This window comes from Diadema antillarum, unplaced genomic scaffold (assembly GCF_040938485.1).
Source record: "Diadema antillarum isolate AM-2024a unplaced genomic scaffold, OU_Dant_1.0 seq00000798_RagTag, whole genome shotgun sequence".
NCBI classification, from domain to species: domain Eukaryota; kingdom Metazoa; phylum Echinodermata; class Echinoidea; order Diadematoida; family Diadematidae; genus Diadema; species Diadema antillarum.
The window spans coordinates 1,695,562-1,718,404 of NW_027271682.1; the positions used below are offsets into that span (position 1 = coordinate 1,695,562).

At 37.2% G+C, this 22,843-nt stretch overlaps 1 protein-coding gene across 1 annotated transcript in view; it reads left to right on the forward strand.

Moving 5' to 3' along the window:
* Positions 1-22,843, forward strand: part of LOC139739387 (complement factor H-like) — a 44,237-nt gene that overhangs the window by 1,628 nt on the left and 19,766 nt on the right. The window contains exons 3-8 of the mRNA XM_071650008.1: positions 825-1,007; positions 14,678-14,860; positions 18,754-18,924; positions 20,026-20,202; positions 21,024-21,200; positions 22,019-22,195. Of these exons, the coding sequence (XP_071506109.1) occupies positions 825-1,007; positions 14,678-14,860; positions 18,754-18,924; positions 20,026-20,202; positions 21,024-21,200; positions 22,019-22,195 (1,068 nt within the window). The remainder of the gene's footprint in view (positions 1-824; positions 1,008-14,677; positions 14,861-18,753; positions 18,925-20,025; positions 20,203-21,023; positions 21,201-22,018; positions 22,196-22,843) is intronic.

Here is a 22,843-nt window from a genome sequence, read left to right on the forward strand (position 1 = left end):
ATCACACATCTTGTCTCAAAAAAGTATTAGACACTGTCTGAATGCTTATTTTTATTCACTAAGATATCACGTTATCTGTTGCTTATTCCATCAGTGTTCACATGGTCTGAGTTTTGCTTTTAACATGCTTCTCTTTAACGCAGTACCCTTCGGTATTCATTTTATACGTACACATGCGGAATTCAATAACATAATATATATTATTGTTGAACGTTAGAGCAGAAAACCGTATATAATATTGTAAAATCACTTACGATCATTGTTGATAATCGTATACTGGAGTTCAGGTTTATGATTAAACAGCTAATGTGTCAGATTATGGGAGACATTAGCTGTAGCGATTTCTGCACAGCTTATTTCGGGCAGGTGTTCAAAAACAACAACAGCAACAATGATAGATTATGATTTTATATGTTGTTAAACTTAATTGACAAATCATCATTTTCTTTTCCTCAGACACCATCTCGACATGCTCCTCAGATCGTAAGTATTCCATCGATCATTGATGCACATAGTATATGTATGGCGTGCGGCGTAGAGCTGATGAACGCACTTGTTCTATTATACTAGATTCATATGTCAGTCGCACATAATTTTTCCAGCTTGGAACAAACAGAAGACTTTCTAAGTACCCCATAACTAATAGACTAAAGTTTCCATCACAAATACTGGATCTCTCGTTCGAATGAACACTTTATAGTATGCCAGTTTATACGCGTAACACTGGCGAGTTCTGTGTCTGCTTATTTTCATCCGTGCAGTAAATGATAGGCAAATACGCACATCATTACTGTATTGCTTTTCACCCGTTTGTACACCTATAGAATGTGACTTTAAAGGATTGCCGGCGCAGGGCGGAACGTATTTTGAGCCATCTCCCAAGCAAGACTGCTACGATAGCGGTACTCGTATTTTCTATCAGTGTACTGGAGGAACTCTGTACGGGCCTCCCCACAATGACTGCAACGACGGATCTTGGACCATTCCATTTGGTCCTACATGCGAAGGTATTAACTATACACTAATTTCCTGTGAATAAACAGAAGGGGACTTGGTGAAGATTAATCTGCAGGTTAACAGGAGGGTCGATAGACCTCACTACAGCATCTCTAGTGTAGTGTGTGCTATTGACAAGAAATTCTAAGTTCATGCAGTATCATTGTTTTGCGATTTCTTGACATTTCATGTTTTGTCATACTTCGACCACTACATTAAAGGCATAATTTAACATTTGCAGATGAAACAAAAACCCAGCATTAGTGCTTTAAAATACATGTAGTTCTAAAATGTGAGTTAAGGATAGAAACAACCACTGTAAAAATTTGAAGCCGTATTATCGATGTTAAATACACAAAATGTGAACAATAGTTATAATAAACATGTTTCCAGTCTAAACCGTCTACAGTTATGGTTTATTAAGAAAAATACTGATATCTCCTTATATTTCAGGCTTTATTGCAAAAATTTTATATGGTAGGATGTTTTGTGATACAACAGGCCTACACATATGCATTAAATGTGATATCCTGAAAATTTTTTAAAATCACTGCTCCCAAAGGTAAACTGGACCTTTAATATGATCATTTTCATGAAGACCAAGGAACCCGTTACTCTCTTGGTTAAAGCTCAAAGTGAATGTCGGCGTGGCACTGAAAGCGTACAGTAAAGACAATAATCATAGCCAGGAGGTAGCGACAGTAGAGGGCGACATCACCAATTATTGAACAAACCAGAGTTGCATCCACTCGAACAGTTTGCTGGCAAAAAATGAAAGAAAACGTGACACGTATATAATGAGAGTATTTTTTCTTCTTTTACTTTCAATCACCGTAATCTGCATCAAAACGATATAGAGATGACAAGTTATAATATTCAAGTTTTACTTTGCTTACGTGTTAAGAATTGTATTCCTTTGTGTGGTTGCACTCAAAATCATCGTTAGTAATGAGTGACAATGCATGCAGCTCAACCAACATTAGTTTACATAGTAGAAAAATATTAACCCTTTCTGTGCCAATGAGTAAAATATGCACAAATTTCAAACAGAGACCAATGGGCAGGTATTATGATGAGACTAGGAGAGGGTTAAATATAGCTACTTCCCTAAATATGCGTTTTGTTTGATTGTATGAAATATATTTATATATTTATTACTTTTTAAAATAAATTCATTTTCCTTCCTGTAGACGCCCAGGCAACCATTTAGGGGAACGGTACAAATTGGATGAAGGTCGCTGCCGTCCCGACCACTGTTTCCCACGTTACCCACTCCAGACCTGGTTACCAATCTGCTGACAGCTAGGAATAGTTAAACAACAGGCGCAGCTTATTTGATTAGACATCTGGACATAATGATTAAAAATATTTTGTGATGATACTGGAATTACTCTTTTCATGTAGGTAGTGTGTATAAAATACACATACATATACACAGAATATGCATGCCGCGTCACCGTATTTCATAATAAAGTAGCAGATCCTTGCCCCCAGAGAACTCATTACGCCCTAAAAAACAACAACAACAACAACACTTGTATTTCCCCCAAGTTTCGAATATTTGCGCTTTATAGTTTCTTCATTACAGAGATCATAGCTAAACGATATGATCTTTGTAATCGCGTTTAATAGTTTCGCATTGCTAATACTTTTGATCTGACTTCCGAATAAAACAAGGTCCTAATATTAACAGTAAAATATTAATATCTCAGCTGTGATGAAGTTATTTTCCAACAAACGCGCATATTTCGACAAAACTCACAAGAAGCAAAATTCATAAGTACGCATCACAAATAACTCGCCAATAGGGGAGACCCAGGAGACTTGAGCCACAAGGAGAGTTGATCCACCCCCTAAATCTCACACATGCACTTTAGATAAAAAGTTAAAACTCCCTCTGCTGGTAGTGTATAATATAACTTTCTTTCCAGTTAAGTCAGCAAGATCCATGTACCTCATGGGAGATTTTGTGAAAGGAAAACCAAATATCGCGCTGAAAAGTGGATTTGAGAGTTAGAGGTAAGACCCTTCTTATCATTCATATACTAGCAGTTACTTTGGTCGCAATATGGGCAACGCATAGCCTCTGCATTGTTGATTATTTCTGATGTTTTTGGTTAAATATGATGCAACTGCTCTAGTGGTAGTTAAGTCACATGCAAAAATGGCCGACCTTTGGAGAGTTGAGCCACTCATCATGAGGAGACATGATCCATGGCTCAACTCTCCTTTTACCATTATCTTATTTATACAAATTTTTACTTTTCTTTCAGACAATGCCACAAATATACAAAAGGACATCAGACTGTGGGAGTGATCCAGGATTGCTCCAGCGAGGAGCAGTTGGATTAAGCAGTCGAAGAGTTGAACAGTGTTCGAGCTGCCGCTTGAGCATTTGGTGTAAATCGAATGACACTCAAGAGATACATGGATAAACAGAAAAATGACAATTTTTGTATAGGGTTCTTTGTAGAACCCTATACAAAAAGGGTCTATAAAGAATCTTAAATACGGGACAAGAAGAGGTTCTAATCAGCACATTTTTTCTAAGAGTGAAGGGCACCATCATTTGTTGTGTCATTATTGTTAAAGTTGTGTTGGTTCACACTGCAATCATGGTATTCTGCATTTCGTTGAATCTAACAAATCATTTGTTGAGGTCATTTTCTTATTTTGTATTGTTTTGCCAGGTAGATGGAAGAGTCACTGGTTGGCATTATGTTGTTCATGGGACTACATTTTTAGAGCAGATATTGTTAACAATATGATATCATCGTCTGAAATTTGAAAGGATGTGACTGGAAAAGATGTGACTGTATTCAGGCAATTCTGGAAAGTTTTGTGGCCCCTTGTTGTCTTTAGGACGTTGAATGAAACCCCATGGAAATTGAAATTCACAACAAAGAGGATGATACATAAATATCAATAGCATAGCCTGAAGCTGATGTGAGCTAAATGAAACAAAATGTCATGTTAATTTCCACGCACTACAATCTTTATCTCCTGTTCAAGGTTGCATATCTGTTTGAGCGAGCTCTGAAAAGCATTGTAAGATCTACGTAAGGGTTATATCAGTTGTGTTTTAATGTTGTTTTAAAGTTTTAATTAAGCTGCCAACGGTTTTTCGCTTACTCAATTATTGTCTTCATGAGTAATGATTTCTCAAAGAAGTTATTGTGTTTTAAAGGGTGACACAACATATGCTCCGCCAACAATTATTGCTCTGACATTAATATCTCTCCGAAGAGAGAGTGAGCCTCGTGGGTATGATTGAGTTTTTGGGTCAGAGCAGGGTAAGGATTTGGATTAGGGTTAGGGTTAGGGTAGGGGTAAGGGTTTGTGTAAGCTTCAACATTAGCAATTCATGCCGGAGCATTTGTCGCCGGAGCATATGTCACGGAAGTGTTTTAAAGTTATTGATTGTCGGCCCCCGGTATAGCCAACTCTAAGTCAGAACATTTCGATGACATCATCAATTTGTCTACAACTTGGAAAGCCTATCTTGAAGTTCTTTCTATCTGAAAAAAAAAAAAACATAGTTCTCTGTTAGAGTCATTGTATTTCAATTTAGAAAATAGTGATATTCGATAAGAACAGCACATTAAATGTATTTATGCGGGCCCATCCTCACGAGATATACGACTTTCCCACTCCCTAGTACAGTGTGGCACAACTCTCCCATGGGTGGCTCAACTCTCATTGCGGGTATGCTCAACTCTCCTCGTCCTACAGGAGACTTGTGCCATTTGACATCTTTTTTTGAATGGGCTCTTATTCTGAAATGCAATCACCTTCCGTATAGTTAACAAAACTGGATTATGACATATGATCTTAACTTCCAATCATAAGAAAGTCTTCAGCCCAAAATAAAATTAGGGGGAAATATGACAAATTATGTAAAAAGTGGCTCAACTCTCCTGGGTCTCCCCTACTCATCGACGTAAAGCTGTTCAAGGAAGTACAGTAGTTGTTGTTGTTTTGGGTTGTTTTTTTTTGGGGGGGGGGAACAAAATGTATTACTTTTTTTCCTCGACTTGATCAACAGATATCTCTTTTGTCGTAATCTCATCTAAATTTCAGAAAGAAATTTCACAGATTGATGATTTTCTCATCATCGCTTCTCTGGTGGTTTGCTCGTTTGTTTGATTTTTTTTCTTAAGGAATAAAGAGCGAAGAATGTACGTATGAAAGTTTCACCAGGAAGCGAATATGGAATCACGAAATTAAGTCAGTATCAATAACTATAAAACACATCTATTGATGTATCGATGTATCGATGTTGGATGACTTTAATTGTCTGATTGCGTGTCAAGCACGCATCAAACGTACATAGTGTTTACAAACAGACATTAATCTATATACAAATAATAATGGTAATAATACACATTTACACAGATAAAGACGCTATAGTCAATTTTCAAGTGGTACCCCTATTTGTTTGCACTAGATACTTAGGTGAAACGTGATTATCATCATTCATATTAAGATAAATCCATATAAAAGATGAAGCTAAAACCCGGAAAGCTAGAATTGTATGTTCCACGTATCTGTAGAGGTAGAAATTTCCATCACCCTGTGTTACGAGGTGCCCAGGTCTCATTTTGGCTTTGTTAGCATTTCCTTAAACACGAATTTACATTGTAAAACCGATAAAAGGGTTGCTAGTACTGCTTTCTACTCTTTAGATTCATCATCGATGACTCTTTTCCGCAGCAAAGATGTATTTTTCATGAGTTGAACATCATACACGCCATCTCGCAAATATAAATGATACATAACTCGCATAGTGCAGGCAACGTGCCGGTTAAACATAACCCCTGGTGTCCCCTCAAATTCCTGTTTTTTCGAATTCTCTCCTTCTACATTCAAGTGCCTGGCAACACAGATTTTCGTGAAATCAACAATCAACAATGCCTTGAAATAATGATGATACGTTGTATTAGTGATGGTAACATTCAAACAAAAACTACTTCCAGATTATTGCCCTTACTTCCTTATTCACAATTCCACTATATGTACATGGTTCTTGATCAAATTGTTGACGAAAATTACCAGACTGGATTACTGATATCTTTGATTCGGTACATTGGCGATTTGTATATCAAAGCAAAGTTTATTTTGTGGTAACTGCTCAATGCCGCAGAGTAGTGGACACGGAATGTTTTTGTGTGTTGACGTGGGAGGGTGTACGGTATTCAGAGAGCGGACATGCATATTATGGGGCATCAATTTTATTGATAACAAATCAAAATTCCCCGTTTGTCTTTTCAGGCAGCACTAAAAACCTTATGGATCAAGCTTCCCAGGGAATGTAAAGAGCTTTGCGAACTGACCAAGTTTTGTGGAATGATCAAACTGAAATGGATTATAAAAATCTAACTCAATGTTAGATTTGCTTCCGTTATTTTGTCTGTAAGCCAAAGTTTAGACAGGATTTGGAAACAAAATGAAACAAAATATAGTTTGATTCCCCAGTAGTAAAGAAAAAAAACATACATGACAATGCATATGGCTACTGTCAGCTAATGAGTGACTCAGATAACTATTCATGAAGAAATAATCTATTGGACGCGTTAGAAAAATAATCCCTTCCACGTCTTTCCTTTGTAGTTTAGTGTCCAAAAACTCGAGACAGTGTGAGTGAAACAAATTGTGTATCTCATGTGTATCCAGGAAATATTGAATAAAAGCATGGCAAACTATAATTTCACTGGTTAATCAATCTCTAAATGACATCTGTGGATATGGAGGGAGGTTGAAAACTGTGACCTTTAAACACCTACATATTTAGGAATTGAAATGTCACGTATGTCTTTACAATGCGTAGTGTGAAGTACAAATAAAATACAAAATATCACATACAAATTTTATACATATATATATATATATATATATATATATATATATATATTATATATAATGCAAATTATATTCATCAAAATAGATAATAGATAGCTGATATTTCACGGAACATGTCTTAACAAAGGAAGGGTACATGTAATACTAAAGTTCACAACGCAAAATGCGATAACATCGAACAATGGAAAAGAGTGGTCTACTCAAAGCATAACTTGTGAACATATTGGTTATTCCGAAGTTCAAAATATGCACATCACATGTCTGAGATGGGATTCTTTTAAAACATTCTGCATACACACAAAGAGTCGAACAGACACATAGAATATCACGTTATACCCGCACGCACACAGAAAGACTTTAACAGTTGGGGGTCAGCGTGCTATCACTTAAATACACGCCATCAATATGCATTACTGGTTCAAGCTGAACTGCGTTACGAATGTAAGAACACATTCGACTGCACTGTGTTTTTGTTTGTTTGTTAGTTTCTTTGTGTGTGTGTGTGTGTGTGCGTGTGTGTGTGTGTGTGTGTGTGTGTGTGTGCTGTGTTTGTGTGTTTGTTTGTTTTTTGGTGTTTGATATTATGATTGCTTACTTGGGAAGAGAGTAATGAATGGTGACAAAATATCAGGTAATTTTGTAGACACACACAAGAAGACATAATACCTGCGATGTAACAAAACAAAAGCACGCACACATACACACAAAACACACATACACACACACACACCCACAAGAAAAGGACAAAAGCCTATTGCGACAGAAGAAAGAGGGTCAATGAAAAGGGAAAAGGTCACAGCACATGTTAGCAGAGCAAAGGAGATATCAACATATTTGTTGATTATAAATGTTGACATGTACGTATAAAATATACTATGTATGTAAATGTATATCTATATACAATTATACATAAATATAATCTTTAGTAATTCTGTATGAAGGAACGACAGAATGCAATGTATTTACTTCAGTACAGTTAAGTTAGCTCAGTTTATTTCTGCATTCGGTTTTCAATACAATGTATAACAAAATTTAACAATATGTCATAAATTATATGAATTGTTCCAACGCATTGATACACATTGTGAGGCCAATCGCATCATTGTATAAAGAAAACAGATGAGGTGAAAATGCGAACCACTATCAGATTTAAGGTACACTTTACGATAAGGAACACTTCGAATCAGGTTTAAAAAATGATATTATAACCATAATGTATTATATGAAATTGGAAATGCAGGGGACCATCTGCCTAAGCAGATCTTGAATAAGAAGATGACACCAGATAAACGTACGACGTAAAGAAGATTAATGATCTTTAGGTACATCTCTATTTAGCCATTCACTGTTATAGTTATAGTGAATAACAATGCAGAGGGTGCAGAGTGCTGTGAAGTGTGCGTTGTGCTGTGAAGATATATTGACATGTAAGAGTATACTGTATATAAATATTCACATAATGTATAAAAACATATTACAATTGCATCTCCTTAAACTTGTTATTTAAAATGAATAACAAAAAAAGTAATGTAACTTATTCAAATATCGGGAGGATATTGATATAGAAGGATATGTATCTACTCTCTCTTAAAGTATCTAATAATGAACACTATCATAGACTTTGAGGCAAAGATATCCTGACAGCTTGCCAGTGATATTTTAAAGACTTTTAGGATATAATGACTTTGGTGATGAGGAACAAAATCACCGAAGTTTTACGAAATGTGTGTGTTATGTGGGTGTTATGTGGCATTCCATATTGTTATGTGGCATTCCATACTCTGAAGGAAGATGGATGCGGACGTTTGACCAACGGGATGGTGATCGTTTTCCCATGATAAACGACGTTCATATCTGGAGATGGTTGTATTGTATATACAGGTTTCGTTCTTATGTTTTCGAGAAGTGGTCGGACCCGTAACAGTGTGTATTTTGAAAAAAAGAAAAAAGAAAAAAGTTGCAGCCTGAAAAGTATGTATTTCATGAAATTTCATTTTTTTAATAAATAAAACATAAGATCGTAGGGGGTGAGAGAGATGATTTTTTTCCCTGTTTCTCTCTGACCTGTACGAGTTTTATGTACAAGTGTTATATATTCATTTTTCCATGAATAGTCCCTGTATCTTCATTTGTTGATGATTTAATACTTGATGTAGGACTTTAGCAGACAATATCATGAGGCATTAATAACAGTGGAGCCGAGAAAGTGAAAGAGGCCTGCAGGTAATACAAGATTGCTTCAACGAATACCTATAACGCCTTCAAGGCTTTCTCTTACATCACATCATTATTACATAGTTTAAAATGGAACGAAGGTAAGTTTCTTTTGAGGGAAATTTCACTCCATCCATGTTAATTATGATAAAAGAGATGGATGTAAAATAACCACAAAAAAAAAGCATGTTGGGATCAAAGGGTCATTGGAGGTAAAGCTCAATGATATCATTCCCGTATAGTTTTGTATAGACCTACTATAGTTTGGATCTAATTGATTTCATTACATTTTGAAAATATTTCTATGTTCGATGCATCGTCTGTCATACAAGGAAATTTTGCATATAAATATGATCTAGAAAAAAAATCTCAAGAAACCATGGCTTGTGTGTGTGTGTGTGTGTGTGTGTATGTGTGTGTGTGTGTGTGTATGTGTTGTCATTTTCTATTCATTTTATAAGTACAAACTGAAAACCGTTAATAGCGTACGCATACACTTTTTTGTAATAGTGGTTATTTGTATAGCGCACAGTAATCCTTTTGGTGCTCATGGCGCTTTAAGAAAAAATACATGTACCAAACATTAGAACAGGGAGGCAAATAAAAAAGAAACTAACAAGCGAACACATACCTGATAAGGAACACAAGTATCCTAAACATATACTGCAGTTATGTCATCCTCAGGGTGAGAGGAACAAAATACGTTTTCAGTTTGGATTTGAATCTTTCTGTTAATGACAATTGTCGTATTTGAATTGTTAATTGATTTTAAAGTTTTGGTCCTATAACTGAGAAGACGCAATTAATTCCCCACCTATGTTTTATTTTGAGTAATTGAAGTGACTGTGCATCTGACGACGAACGAAGACTTCGTGTCGGATATATCCGATGCGACATGTTTGGTATCGTATATCCGACACGACATGTTTGGTATGTTATTGTTCTTTTCTTTTTTCAGTTCCTATCCTTTGTTGATCATATGAATTACGATATAAAAAAACGGGAAAAAATGTAATGTTATGCTTGCAATAGAATGAAAGAGATCAAACAACAACAACAACAACAACGACGACGAATGCCGAAACATCCCTAAGATGGTGTTAGTTTTTATTTCATCAGGTTTTAGATTCAAGTGGATATATAAGTATCATTACTTGAATGGTCTAATATACGACGTACTCTGCATGAAATGTTATCTTGTATATTCTACATCATATTGGTTATATCTCATTTTCGGAACTGCACATTACAAAACGTTATCTTTATGATGTTGAGATCAGTCGCGGATGTTTGAACGAGACAAACTTGGCTGATCCCGAGATGATAACCTGTAGGTTGAGGAAAATCCACACACCCTATGAGCACGACGTGATCTGTTTACTTACAAAGTTAATCATAAACTTCGCCCAGAGCGAGTCACTTTATGGACTATAGAGAAAAGCTCATACTTTGTCCCACCATTAGTTGACTTTTGCAGATTGCTGAAACCTCTAAACCGCACCTCCAACAATCGGATGACGGCGCCTTACGTGTAACCATTTCGTCGAAGCTGTCGAAACTCTAGTGAGACTGAACACAACCAAACAGTAGATCGGAACAGGATAATTTTCTTGCGCCGGCAGCCATTTTCCATTTGGATAATCGAATCACGTTTTCAACTAGCATTATTTGAAACATGACATGAATTCCGGGCTGATGAGACCTTCCTGATGAAAAGATGACGATCGTCGAATTTCAGATTCTGATATTTACAACGCTTTGTGTGGTTTTTGTACCCGGTAAGTAATTGCATAGACAGATTTTTACAGAGAGGTACATACACCCAAAAACTATTGTATGAGTATTTACAATTCCACGACATTTTTCCTTTGTAAAAAGCGTTCATTCGGTCGTTTTTTGATAGACATATCTAAAAAGTATGTTTATGATGTCTGTATAACCCCGCCACTATGCAAGAAAATGAATATTATGTAGAATAATAATTTCATCTCATTCCACTAAATCACTAGCTGTTATGTAGTCTTCTTATTCAGCGATGATATCACATAAACCTCACAAAAACCAGAAATAATCGTCACGCTATTTCTGATAATTGACTCTTTTGTTTTTCTGAATATTCTGTACTAAAGCACAACTGGATACCAATAGGAATCTGAGGTGAATTATCCTTTAAGAACTGCTGTCCTCTACAGTTAAGCTTTAGGATGCTATAATCTATATTGACTGAATATTTTCTGTATATCGCTTTAAGAGAGCACTATGCCGGTTTTCAATTAAATGTATTTAACTAACCAAAAGACAAATAAGAAAACAACAACAATTGATCCACGTTTCTCTTTAGTTACTATAACCAGACTCGTTTCTCTTCCCCGCAGTCACTGCAACAACGTGCGCTCCAGGGCGTAAGTATTCAAATCATGTTTCTTCGCCGACCTCTTTCTTTGATTTACTACTTAATTATAATCTAATAATGAAACAATAATAAAAACAAACATTGTATTTTTTACAGTATGACTTCAAAAAAGAAGTGGTAATTGTAATATAAAAGCTTGAAAACGTTAACAAATTTATATTGAGAAGAAAGTGAGAGTCCATGCATCCATATGTACGCACCACGCACACACACACACACACACACACACACATAAACATTAATACCTATATTTGGGCTCGACGCGATTTATGTATTTGATTATTTCTCTCTTTTTTTTTTGTCTGTGTTGGCCCGTTCGGGCCAATATTTTATTTATTTTTTTTTTTTTTTTAAATCTGAGAGTTTGGTGGCCCGAGAAAAGAAATGTAGTCTGGTAGAAACGGGAGGTACTCAATCCCCACGCACCCTCTGAACACATTTTTAACTTACTTTTCTTGTAACCCCTAGAGTGTCTTCGTTATGATTTTGTTGTTGTTGTTGTTGTTCCCCAATCAAAAACGTGTCCCACGGGGGTCATTGGAGGCCATCATGGCGGCCATCTTGGATTTCCAACAAAATCAGCAATGTCCATAACTTTTGAACTACACAACATCTGGACAGGGGCAAACAATTTTTGTTCAGAGTAAATGTTTCGTGAGAAATCGCTTGAGATGGTTATTGAGATGATTAAAGCAAGTTTGATACGAGAAAAGTCCAGCAGTATGACAAATTCAGTGTTGTTTACACTGGGAATTTCCCAAATAATCTGTATAGGCTTACACACATGAAAAAAAAAAAACTACAAACATCACAGAAGTAACCAACCCCTATATCTTTAAACCAATCTTCACATTTACATCTTCTTTTTGAAAATGCATTGTGAGATGTTTACCAGATTTGCGTGGAGTTGGGTACTGGCAGCTCCCGAAATTTAAGAAATCTTTACAGTTCTTCTGTTTAGAACCAAAAGAGATAAGCTAAGTTAGTCCTATCATCAGTAAGTAAATTGGTTACTGAAGTTTCTACTTTGTTCAAGACAGATCCAAGAGTGAGATAGGGGAGGGGGACCAACACATTTCCTTTATCTTCTTCTTGAAAACACAATAACCAAATTTGTCGCCAAACCCAGAGCATTATCACATAAGTGACAATCTGTCTAATTAGAAATGGTTTTTGAAGCTGAAAATAAGTATTCTGAGTAAAAACATTAGTTTGCGCACACCCTGGCATTTCATTCATTTTGAGTTATTGGAGTAGGTGTTTTTTTGCAACTGGATAGTCACTTTTTTTTAATACAGTGTAGGCCCTACTGAGTATATTTACGGTTGTGATGGACTATGTATATGGGTACTATGTCCTCATAGAAGCTCTCAAAGCTGCCCCCTCCCCCTCCCCCCCCCCCCCCCCAAAAAAAAAAAGTTTGCAATGCAGAGTCTGCAAGAATGCGTAGACAACAAACTTGCCATCAGGTGAGCGCGAGACACCTGGGTCTCTTTTTAAAGATTTTTTTTTCCTACAAAATGCATGACGATAAATTAGTAATTACTTTTAATTGTCATCGCAGTTCTTTTAAATCTATTCTTTGTGCGACTGTGTGCATGTGTTTGTGTGTGTGTGTGTGTGTGGTCTAAATCGAAGTGGGGTAGTACAAAAAGAAGTATGATGGGACTTATATGCAAGCAAGCTTGTTTGGTTGTAAGCCCTGGATAGTCAATGCTAGCGAAAGAGAAACGGAGAAGCTCAGAACAGTTGATTTATTGTTACCAAATTAGGGAAGCAGGGTATGCCTATATAATTAAGAAATAAAAGAAAAGAAAGAAAACCATAATGCAAATCATAATTGTGACCAAGCTGTCATTGTTTTCAAAATATATTGCTTCTGAACGTTTAATGTTCCTGTCCATTACATGATAATTTCTACACGTTTGCCCCTCCGCTACAGAATGTACCTTTACGGATTTGCCGAGACAAGAGGGAACCTACTTCGATCCATCTCCCAAGCAAGACTGCTACGATAGCGGTACTCGTATTCTCTATCAGTGTCCTGGAGGAACTCTGTACGGACCTCCCTACAATGACTGCAACGGTGGATCTTGGGCCATTCCATTTGCCCCATATGTTAATAAGTGTGCATCAAATTATGAGGTCGCTTTTTGTTGTTTGTTTGTTTGTGTGTGTGTGTGTGTGTGTGTGTGTGTTTTGTTTTTTGTTTTCTTGCTAGCTTGCTTGAATGGTTACCTGGCTATTACATTTGTGGAAGTAATGTTTACCTGACTAAAAGAACTGCGGTTTCACAGAGATTAAATATCTAACGCTTTTACCATTTTTACGATTTTATAACCTTACGATTCCTTGCGTAAGTCAATATTGTTTTGATAAATATGCTTTCCCTTTAATGGCATCTTTTTTTTTTGCAAGGAATCATGTAATTTCTTTGTCAGAAATGTATAGCGTATCACTACATCACTATATTTGTTTAGATGAATGTATATGAAAGACATACACAATAAACATGCATGTATATTGAACAAATATGCATAATCCCTTTCTTTCTGTTTGGACATGGTAGTAGGCTCATCATCCGTTCTTTTTTTTTTTCCTCTCTCCTTTTGTACTTGGGTGGGTGCGTCGAATCCTCAGTTTTATCTTAAATATAGCCAGTAGAACAGTCTTATTTGCAAAACTACCTTGCTTGTGCTGTGTGTTTGTCATGAAGAATGTAGACCTAAGTTATCTCATCATTGCTGTGTGTGTACGGATGCCCTCTGTGGAATAGCGGCACCATATTTCAGTTCGATTCAATTCAATCAAATCGATTCGATTCAATTGTTTTTCATCCCACAGAGTAGTAATACAAATACAAAACATACATTAATAAATCGTTCATTGTTAACCATTTGTAAGCAATGTAGATGACATGCTTAGGATTGTACTCTGTTTGTTTATTTTTTTCTTACCTTGTGCCATATTTCATTAGCTAGCTTCCTTTGCATTCGTATGTACAAATTCCTTGAATACTTTTCTTTATTGAAATCATCTCTTTATTCATTCAGTATTTTCGATGTGTCACGATAGACCAAACGGGCTAAATACGATAATAAGATATTGTACTTTTTTTTCTGTATGATCCTGTCTTCGAAGCTTCGTGAAATCATGCTCATAAATCTTCTTTTTTTTCAAACTCTTTCCATTCAGCTGATTTTTGCGTTAGACCTACTCTAGACGACAAGGGCACGATATCTCCTAACAAAACTCAGTACAGTGCATTCGAGACAGTCACCTTCGGGTGTGACAACACTTCTTCTCTCGTGGGTGTGACCACAAGTAGATGTGAGTCCGGTGGTACGTGGAACCCTTCTACTGTGCCTAGCTGTGCAGGTGAGAAAAAACATGAAGACACACACTCGTAAACACACACACATATAAACACACACACACACACACACACACACACACACACACACACACACATACATACATACAAGTCACGTAGTAATGATCATTGTCAAGTCAGTTTTTATGGTCCAGTTCTACGTTCAACACATGCATGAGACACTTTCCAGTTAGAAGAGAATATGAATTATAACATTCACTAAGGTGTTACACAAAACAAATCCCACTTTTGATTCTGAAACAGTTCAAAAACTATGTATCACTTAAAACTGTCATTAATATGAGCAAAAGCTGAATAGTGTACAATTTTGTTGGAGGTAATTTCAAAATTAAAGCTATCAGTTTCATTAAATTCAAGATTAGTTTTTAAGTTAAGATTCAGCTTTTGCTTTTTTTTCCCACTCTCTGTACAAGGGCAACCCCGCCGTCATTATAAGCAATAACGGCAATCAATAAAAATCATAATTTTTATTTGTATTAATTGACGTTATTGTTTATATGGTTGCCTGTCTTCACATGCGTGAGGAGATTTACAAGTGTGTATGTGCGTACATATTCGTATCTATATATGTACATGCTCAGGGGCGGATCCAGGAATTCTGTAAAGGGGGGGGGGGGGGGCGTGACTAATATTTCTGGTGCCACTTCCGGGTTTCATTTCTTTGTTTTTCTTTTGCGCCCCCCCCCCCCCCACCCCCCCCCCCCCCTCTGGATCCGCCACTGATTGCTTGTACGGAGAAGTTTAGTCACACGAGTTTGTAAGTGCTTTTATGTATGCTTGTTTGTGATTGTATGTATGTATGTTATATTATTTAAGATTGACGCATATATACACTCCCATTAGTGTATTTGTTTTCCTGCCGCCTCTGCCTCTATCATTGTCGTTATTATTTTCACTATTGTCCTGATCATCATTATCTTTTTGTATATGTGACCCTGCATCACAAAACAAACGAGAAGTCGCCAGACATGGATTTTTAGTTAAGGGCAGATTCTGAAAGAACAGACTCTAAGCTTTAAAATGATATATGGCTCAACTAAAATGGACTTTCCTAACCTATCTAAATATTGGAAAGAAAGCACACATTCTGGAAAAGTGTGAACCGAGAAAAGAGGCTCTGAAGTACAGGGTCTATCTGTCTATTCAAGCGTTTAATCTTTACCAAACCTTGCTCGCTGTGTGATTTACGGGACACAAAACAGGATGTAAACCACTGGAGTAACAACAATGAAGGGATTATCAGATTAAAATGAAATTGAGCATGCTCTATTAACACGTTATGTCCATGACTAATGCCAACTTTCAAAGCAGTAGCGCCATTCCTTCTATAGTTATCAGACGTGAAAGTGAAGAGTGTGCGAAGGGTTTAATCAAGAAATGAAAAGGGTCCTCTGAGGCACACCTGATCTCACTACTCTACAAAAAAGGGTTGTAGAAAAACTGCTGAAAATCCACTGTCCCTTTAATTTTATGACCCCAAATTTATAAATAATGTAGAAGAAGAGTAGCTCTTCCAGAAAATATGAAAAAATCAATATTGACTTGATTGACCCGTTTCACCTATTTTGAGTCCTCACGTAAAATCAAGGGGTGCGACTTTTTGTTCGTTTTGTGATGCGCGGTCACATATCCATGTTCTGTATTTTGTCCGATTTGTCCTCAGTCTTGATAAAGGGCAGGGCCCAAAAGTTCGAGAAGTAAAATCAAATTGTAAGGACTCAAAAGCTACGTTTACCGCGTTTTCTGTACTCTCGATAATATGTTACATATATATATATATATATATATATATATATATATATATGTATATATATACATATATATATATATATATATATATATATATATATATATATATATATACATATATATATATAAATATATATATATACATATATATATATATATATATATATATATATATATATATTGAACTCATATTCGATAAACGTGAACATAAGCTTTGTACTAAAAAAAAAGTCAAACATCCCTGTAACCAAATTTTGTGTAAACTAAGTGTGACTGTAAGCATGATGGGATAGTTTGGGTCCATTGCTTTGTGTTAATTTGAAAACAGAGTAATCTACAGTACATACAGTCTTATCATTTAACATGACTTTTTTTTTTCTTTTCATAAAAAAAAAGCTGCCGATCAAGTAAGAAATTCCATTGATTTTTTTTTTTTCATATACCTAATCCATGATTATACCACTGTCGCAAATACTACAGAATAATACATGTATTTTGAACTACCACTTTGTCTGGAAAGAGAATCAACATGGCTATGGTATTTGCGAGGAGCGCCGTTAAAGGCCTTGTCACACCTTTCCGGGCAAGCCTTCCGTGCGACTTGCAAAGAACAATTTTGACTACCCGGAGGTCCCCGTAGATGATCCGCACATGACAGTACCTAGCACGTATCTCAGCTGTAGTCGCCCGGAGGTGCGCACGCATATTTTTTTTTTTTTACCCGCAACCGTGTTTAGGCCCTGTCACACCTTTCCGGGCAAGCTACTCGGGCTTGTTGCGTGTAGGGATTTTCTAGCATACCGGACATTCCTGAGGGCGGAAAAGGATTTGAGCGAGTCAGCGCATGTGTCCTACTTGCTGGACGCGTTCTACTTAAATTATACTTGCGAGTATACTGTGTGACCTTTGTACCAGTCGCGTGGGGGCTGACAACTTTAGTGAAGGAATTCCTGTGATGGAATGGCTGAAATCCCACAGAATTTTATTATCTTGGCTGCATACGGGACTGCAAAGTACCTGCGTGGGAGTTGCCTGGGAATTACTGCCGCTACGAGCCTCCTACTGGCGTTCTGCGTGGACCTCTCGGGCATTCCCGCGACTCACCCGGAAAAAGTTTTGGTCATGCTCAAAACTTGGCTGCGGTTAAATCGGACTTGCGTGAGCACCTTCGGGCAACTACAGGCGAGATACGCGCTAGATAATGTCAGGTGCGGACCAACTGCGGAGAGCTCCGGGGAGTATATGTGTTTCCCCGCAAGTCAAGCCGCAAAACTTCCCCAGATACGGTATGACAAGGCATGAATGAAAATTGCAAACATTCTTGTTCGCCCGCTGAAAATCTTCCACGTGCTGGAAACTACCTCCTCGCCACAAGCCCGCGTAGCTTGCCCGGAACGGTGTGACAAATATAAAATTATGTCGATACATTGCAGCCAGAGAAAATGTGTCAAAAGTAAAATTGTAGACGGATAAAAAAATATATATATATATATTTAGAACGTCTACCTGGTACAGTATACAGGCTAAAGCATATGACTGTTGATTAAAAAGAAAGCACGGCAAGCTCCAGGCGGAGTGTCGGCGGTCATAAAGGGTTCAATAATGTACCCAACAAGATGCCAAGTGCACCGTCCCTCCGTCTCGAAACTTAACATTGCCATCAATGTAGCTAACTGTTTTCGTAATGTTCTGCAATATCAAACCTACTTCCGGGTGTCAACACAAACCAACTTACCTGTCCTAGCAAGCACTGGCAGGAAACTGAAACTCGATGAGGCGTTTTTTGTTTTGTTTTGTTTTGTTTTTTCATCTCAAGTTTATTCATATAACACTTACTGCCTATACAACACCACCTCTCCCTTACTGTAAGTCTTCCGAGTTCCTTTCCCGTTTCAGCATCCAAAGAGAACACACATTCTTACAAACCTTTCAATATGGTAGCACAAAGTAGTATATCTCATGACACGGGCAAGGTAAACCGTTCACAGTTAAACTTCACGGAAAGCATTAAATATTTGGAAATCAGAAGTAAGTGATCAGTTCTCTATTTTAGCAGGATTCGTTTAAATATCGGAATTTTTTCATTGATCTGACACCACTTCAAAACTTTGTGACAATGTGCATACAGATGACTGTGTCGCACCGACTCTTGACAACGGGGGAGTTAGCCCAAATCAAAACACCTTTGAGAACGGGGATGTTCTTGTCTTTGTCTGTGATGCAAACTACACCCTGGTGGGTATCTCAACGACGACTTGCAGGGATGGAATCTTCGATCAAAAGACACCAACGTGCTTCAGTGAGTATTCCGCCTTACTAAACGCTGTTGGCCAGACTTTTTCCTATTGCTACATGTATTGGAAGATTTTTTTTTTTCATATACTTTTCTAGTATCGTAGAAAGGAGGCATGCATTTTTATGCATATCTACGTTAATAAAATATAATGGTATAATATGTCTATGTATCATACGCAAAGTAAGATCTATGCAGACATTTATCAGACATATCAGATACAAACCAATTCCGTGATTACCTCAAGTCTACTCTTCAAAAATGGCCTTTCTCTTTTTTTTTTCAGTTCTTAAACAATAAACAACATGTATAGTCAAACTAACAAAAAAGTTTCGTAGATCAAGTGACCTGAATACTTCTGAAAGCATCGATGTCATTTTTTTTTTGCACTCAATGCATTCCCAAACTTTTTTTTTTCTTATTCATGTTTCCAAATACTATGCTTTAATGAACATAATATTTGTTGATGTCAGGTGAATGTACTGACAATCACAATTCATAGGAATAACACGAGTATTCATATTACACCACAGATACTAATGTCTGCAGTGGTGGATCCAGAGGGGGGGGGGGGGGTGGGGAGGGGGGAGGGGGGACGCAAGCGGGCGCTCGCCCTTCTTTATTTTTTGTCAACACAAAAGAAATAACAAAATGATAACAATTTTTTAAAGGCACCTTCGCTTTACGGAATTCCTGGATTCGCCCCTGGTCTGTGAGTGCAAAAACCAACATGCCTGATAGTAATAATCTTGTTCTGCTCTTGCGCAAAGTGGAACTATAACATACAGACTACCTGGCTCATTATGCGAGTCCGTATATAATGATCTGTTAATGTGTGTGCAAAATAATTGTGACAGAGAATCTTAGCAAAAGTGATAACATTTGAGTCTCTACTAATTTAAGCAATTTCTTTTGTGTGGACTGAATTCTTACTTGGTATTTGCTGGTATCACTTTTATAGCAAACACTAATGTTATGCTCGTTGAGCATAAGTCTTAAGAAAACCTATGTCAAGTAAAGCAAATTCTTGTAAAAGGAATCTCACGTCATTCCGGTTTCGGGAATAACTTCAAGCTCCGAGTGTTATCCTATTTACTTCCATACTAGGCAAGTGCCTCCCACCTGTGGTAGCTAACTCTGACTACGACACTCAGCAAGATCTGGTAGATCATGCCACCACCATCACGGTGGAATGCGATCCCGGCTACTCGACAGGGACTGGCACGGATACAGATATGACGTGTAGCAATGGGGACTTCGATGTGCCTGACCCCGTGTGCTATGGTAAGCATTACACCATAGGCCTACTTTATTTTATTTGCCTCTACTTTAAATCAATGACCGTCAGACACACAATGTAAACACAATGAAGGATCAAGATGAGTATAGCGTGGAAATATATATCACGGCAACATTGAAGAAAATATGAACAGACCTTATTCAACTATTATCTGTACATAGATGGGTTTTTTTTTTCCAAATCCAGAAAAAAAAAATGGACATGATCACGTGATGATGGAGGAGAGATAGAGAAGAGAGGAACAGAGAGAGAGAGAGAGAGAGAGAACTCGCGTAGTGAGGGCTAGATCCACTACATAGGCCCTATAGGTTAAGAATCAAATAACAAGATGGAAGAAATTATACTCAACATACTGTAAAAGGTTTATGTTACCATTATCGAATGAAATTTAAGGACTTACCTTAAAAATTACGTTTAAACAACAGGAGAGATGGTACTTTCCATACATATAGATAATATCAGTATAAACTAAAGTCATATTTATTATGTGTGTGTGTGTGTGATGGGTGTGTATCAAGACCGTAATTGTGTTTGTTCGTGCGTCTGTTTTGTTTGGATTCTGTATGTGATGTTATAATAATCAACGCTTTGAAAGACCCTTCTTTGTTGAAATGCATGCATCTTCATGGCATTCCCGAGGATATTGAGGACCCATTCCGTCACATGAGTACGGATATGAAGGCTATGACTCAAATATGCACCATAGGCTTTACGAAATGAAACTGTATGTTTATATTCCAATAAGCATTGTGTATTTCCTTGTTACTGTGTAAATTCACACACGTTTACATTTTACTCCATACAGAAAACTGTGGTGTCTTGGCGTCCACCTTTCCCAACGGACAAAGATCGGGTAATACCTCCCCGTACTACCACGGGGAGGTAGTCACCTACACCTGTGATAGTGGTCACACTCTGGTGGGAGCCGCTGTCATTAATTGTACAGACGGGAGCTGGAGTGCAAAGGAGCCATCTTGTCTTGGTAAGATAGTCAATGCTCTCGAACTTTCCTTCTTACAATTCACATTGTGACATAGCTTAGTAATGATTGTCACGAATATAATTATAATAACATGCGATATATGATAGAATATGAGCGAAATTAGACGGTATCATTGTCTTGTTTTGATTTTAGTAATTCAATGTCCACTAAACCTTTAAGTGTTCAAAAATAACACGATTTTCATCAATTTTCATAATTTCTGTTTGAATGACCAAATTAATGATAAGAGAATGGAGCAGACCCTCGTAGAATGTTAGACTACAAAGTAAATGATAACTTTCTTTATCAGATAGAAATGCGGATTTTGTACAGCTGGCAAATACACTGTATTGCAATCTTCAAAATGATGTGTACATTATGACGGTATAGAGGATAGGTTCTGTCTTGTAACGTCTAGTATTAAAGACAGTTGCCCCACATCGTGGGTAACTGGACTGTGACAATAACGGATTAAGTTTGCACAGTGCGTATGGAGAGTATTAATTCTTTGCCCCTTGCCTCAAAGACACACATCATTTGCGCCCATTAAAACCGTGCTTCCATATCCGCCATACGCATTAGACATTGCAATAAACTGCACTAATAGAACCTCAGATCTAATAAGGTAAAACTAACTCACTTGCCGTTCAGTTTTAGCAAAAGTCATCTCAATAGTAACACACGATGATAGAATGTTTTGCTTAGAAAATTGTGCACATGTTGATGAAATGATAGTAAACTCATTTATATCACTGTAACCGTAGCCTGCGTGACCATACTGTAGTGTCAGCTCGCCATATTAACCCGTTGTCTCGTAGCCAACTGTGACGTCGGAGCAGTGCCTAATTCGGACTACGCCAGTGGTGGGGATGTAAATCATGGCTCAACCTTTGATATCACCTGCAATGACGGCTATTCGACCGGAGAGAGCCGGGTTTCTTCATACACGTGTGATGATGGCACCCTCACACCTTCTGAGCTGCCCACATGTTACGGTAAGAACATGCTTAGACATATCGATAGATCGCTTGTGGTAAAGGGCATCATAAGAAAACCATGCCCTTGCCTACATAATATAGGAGCCTTACAACGGAGTGGTAAATCTTTGGGATATTAGCAAATATTAGCAAACTATGGTTAACTTCAAGCATCAACTCTGGCCGTTTTGTATTTTTTGGTGAAATGATTCTACAAACTTTCTCACGTGCACACTTTGCACTGCAAAGACAAACGTTCATAGTTTGTTTGAAAAACAAACAAACAAACAAACAAAAATAGATACAAGCTTTTATCACACTAATACACAGATAACAGCACAAACAAATTATTAAGAAAATACACGTTGCAACGTATTTCATCTTTTTTTTTCTGAGTAATGTGAATACGATTTTAAACTTTGTTTTTAATACAGTGAGCCAGGGCCGGCGTTAGGTTTTTTAAAAGTGAGGGGCCCAGTTTATGGGAACAGGGGCGTCGATTTATTTTGAGGACGGGCGGGGGGGGGGGGGGTATTTTGAATGACACCCAGAATCGGCTGACAAGCAAAAGAATGAAAATGAAATAAAAAAATGGGGGAGGCTTAAAATTTTCTTGTATCACTTTCGGTGTTTGATTTTCCGTTTAATTTGTTTCCTGTAGTTTAT